This window comes from Misgurnus anguillicaudatus, chromosome 23 (assembly GCF_027580225.2).
Source record: "Misgurnus anguillicaudatus chromosome 23, ASM2758022v2, whole genome shotgun sequence".
Taxonomy (NCBI): domain Eukaryota; kingdom Metazoa; phylum Chordata; class Actinopteri; order Cypriniformes; family Cobitidae; genus Misgurnus; species Misgurnus anguillicaudatus.
The window spans coordinates 38,613,798-38,616,695 of record NC_073359.2 but is presented as its reverse complement, the minus strand read 5'-3'; the positions used below and the strand labels follow the sequence as shown (position 1 = coordinate 38,616,695).

Below are 2,898 nucleotides of genomic sequence, written 5' to 3'. Positions count from 1 at the left end.
TGCAAGTTCACGGACTGCACAGTGATGAATCAAAGCAAACGTGCAAGGACATTTAATGAGTTTGGCTGTGGATACTTTGGAAGTTCTTGATAAAACTGTTGAACAAAGATTTAATAATGATCAGAATTAAGACCATATCCAGAACAGTGAGCAATGTGTTGTTTTTGAGTCTCAAGTATTTTAAGAGTATGACTTCTTTAAATGCTTATTTTAAGTGTTATGTCATTACCTGCCTCAGCAGTTTTGAAATGTTGATGATTATTTTAGCATTGAAAGTGTTATAAATTGACAATAAAGTATTTTGATATATTGAACCTTTACATTTTTTTTTTTTGATTTCTCATTTTGCACCTCCTTCATGTTTTGTGATGTTACAGATGAATGAACTGTTGAATATTTATGCTGAAATCTGATATTTACCAAACTGAAATGATTTGCTTTTATCGGTTTTCAATTTAAAACAAATATATTATTTAAGTAAATTACAATTAAGCATTCAAAGTATAATTATTACATAATAAGGGACCAGTCTAGTACCCATTAAAAACCCATACTGGGCCCTGGAAAATAATGTGGGCTTCATTAGGTGGGGCCAATATGGGGCCCATGTGTGTTGCCCAGCTCACTCACTGACTACGTTTACCTAACCAGAAAAAAAAACAGATTGCCCTCCTCTGCCTCTGATTGGCTAGTACTCGTTGCCGTTCAGAGCCAATTAGAAGCAGGATGTGGGTGGGATGTGGGTCTCCTGTGTGTATGGGGAAAGGGGAGGGACAGAGAGAACAGGCTAGACAAACTCTTACATTTAAATAACATAAAGAAAATATCTGATTGACAACTTATTATGGAGCTGGGATCAAGCCCAAATAAGCAACTACACTTTAGAAACAAGCCCAAAAAAACGCGACCCGCGACTAACAATATTGTAAGCGACTACACAGAAAAACAAGCCCAAAGTCGCTTATAATAAGCGGACTTGGCAACACTGAAAATATACTTTATTATAAATTATAGCGTGACCATACAATGAAGATACTGTGATTTTATTTTATTATATATGAACATATAATACAATTTGTTTTATTCAAAAAGTTTGAATTTGTTTTCCTCTGCCTTTTTGACAACGCCTTTTGCATTTTCAAAGTTAAGTTTTGCTGCATTCTTTATTGCATCTGAAACGGAATCAACGTCTTCGGCTGCTTTATATCCAGTGACTCCTCCTCCAATTGCTCCCGCAAAAGCTGCAGCTCCCAAAATGACACCTGCAGCAATTCCTGAACTTGCTGCTCCAATACCGGCTCCTGTGAGACCTGCTGCTCCAATACCAGCTCCTGTGATGAGACATGCTGCTCCAATACCAGCTCCTGTGATGAGACCTGCCTCTGCCACTGCTGTTCCTGCTGCTACACCTGTGGCTCCAACAGCTGCTGCTGCTGCTTCTGTAATGCTGCCTGCTTTAAGTAAAGCCACAATGAATGTTACTGCAACACCAATGCCAAGGAATGCACCAGTCAGTATCCCCGTTGTCACTCCTGCAAGTTTAATGAGAAGTTTTTTGTTAACAATCTTCTTCGCTACTTCTCGTTTTTCTTCTGGAGACATGTTTTCCTCTTTGATGTCCTTTATCTCCTCTTGAATTTTTTCCTCTACTATTTGTAATAGCTCATTGGTGTAGCAGCTGTTCTTATTGTCTTTTAAATTCTGCTCTACGGTTAACAGAAGATTTTTCACCTGGACCTTGTTGCTTTTGTATCCCATGTTGCATTTGTTCCAGTATTTATTGTCAATGACATGGCAGCGACCTCCACATTTATCAACAAGCTCCTGTAATTTTGAACTCCTCTTCACAAATTCCTCTATAGTTTGACCCTCAAGTTGTTCACCGTGAGTGAATAAAACCAATGAATGTTTAAATGTATGCTCTCCACAACATTCTAAAATTGTATCCACAATCTCCATTTCATGCTCCGTGTACCTTCCAACCTTTAAAACAATGGCAAAGACATCAGGACCTGGAGCGCATTCAATAACAGATCTAATAATCTCCTTTTTGAGAGTCTCCTCTTCAATACTTGTGTCCATAAATCCAGGTGTGTCAATAACTGTGATCTTTTTCCCATAAACATTACGGTCTCCACTTATACATTCATATGTCACAGATTCAGGTGAAGCTTTACTCATGAATAGTTTCTGTTTAAGAATGGTATTCCCAGCGCTGCTTTTTCCATCTCCTGTTTTCCCAAGAAGTGCAATCCTCATGTTTGGTCGAGAGTCTGTGGCTATTTGAAAAATATTGTTATTAAACAAATTATCTTTAAAAATAATAGATAGTTTTTCCTTAAATGCATAACAACAGTAATGTGATATTGTCAAAATTCTCTCTCCATATACAGTTAAATGGTCAAAGTTTTGGAAAAAGTTTAGGAATTAAAAAAAATTAAGGTTTCATTTTAATGTAGTCCTCCCTGAACAAGTTATTTCACAAAAGAACAGTTTACAGAAAGTCCACAACACTGATTAATAAAAGAATTTACAATACACTTGATTGATTCTTAATGCACAATGTTACCTAGACAATCAATGGGTCTCATTCACTAAGCATGTGTACGAATTGTGATTCAACAAAAACTTTCGTATCAAAATTTCTTCTTATTGTATGCAAAAATTCAAGAAAACCTAAAACCAATAATCACGTATGTAAGCTGTAATTAAATACTAGGTTTTAATTATAATGTGTATAATAATGTTAATATATAAAATTTACATGATTATATTTTATATTATAATATTTTCTGTATTATATATTATATATTATTATACATGATCTATATTATTATTATTATATACATTATATTATACATTTTTATAGCCTACTTATTTTTTCTAAATATATAAAGA

The 2,898-nt window shown here is 34.9% G+C and overlaps 1 protein-coding gene across 1 annotated transcript; it reads right to left on the bottom strand.

Annotated features, from left to right (window-relative positions):
• Positions 1 to 1,080: 1,080 nt before the first annotated feature.
• Positions 1,081 to 2,272, bottom strand: LOC141359414 (GTPase IMAP family member 7-like). The gene has a single exon (XM_073861826.1). The coding sequence runs from the start codon at positions 2,257 to 2,259 to the stop codon at positions 1,081 to 1,083; it is 1,179 nt and encodes a 392-aa protein (XP_073717927.1). The 5' UTR covers positions 2,260 to 2,272.
• Positions 2,273 to 2,898: the final 626 nt, after the last annotated feature.

Coding starts and splice junctions, on each gene's coding strand:
- LOC141359414 (XM_073861826.1), bottom strand. CDS start 2,259: ATGAGGATTGCACTTCTTGGGAAAACAGGAGATGGAAAAAGCAGCGCT.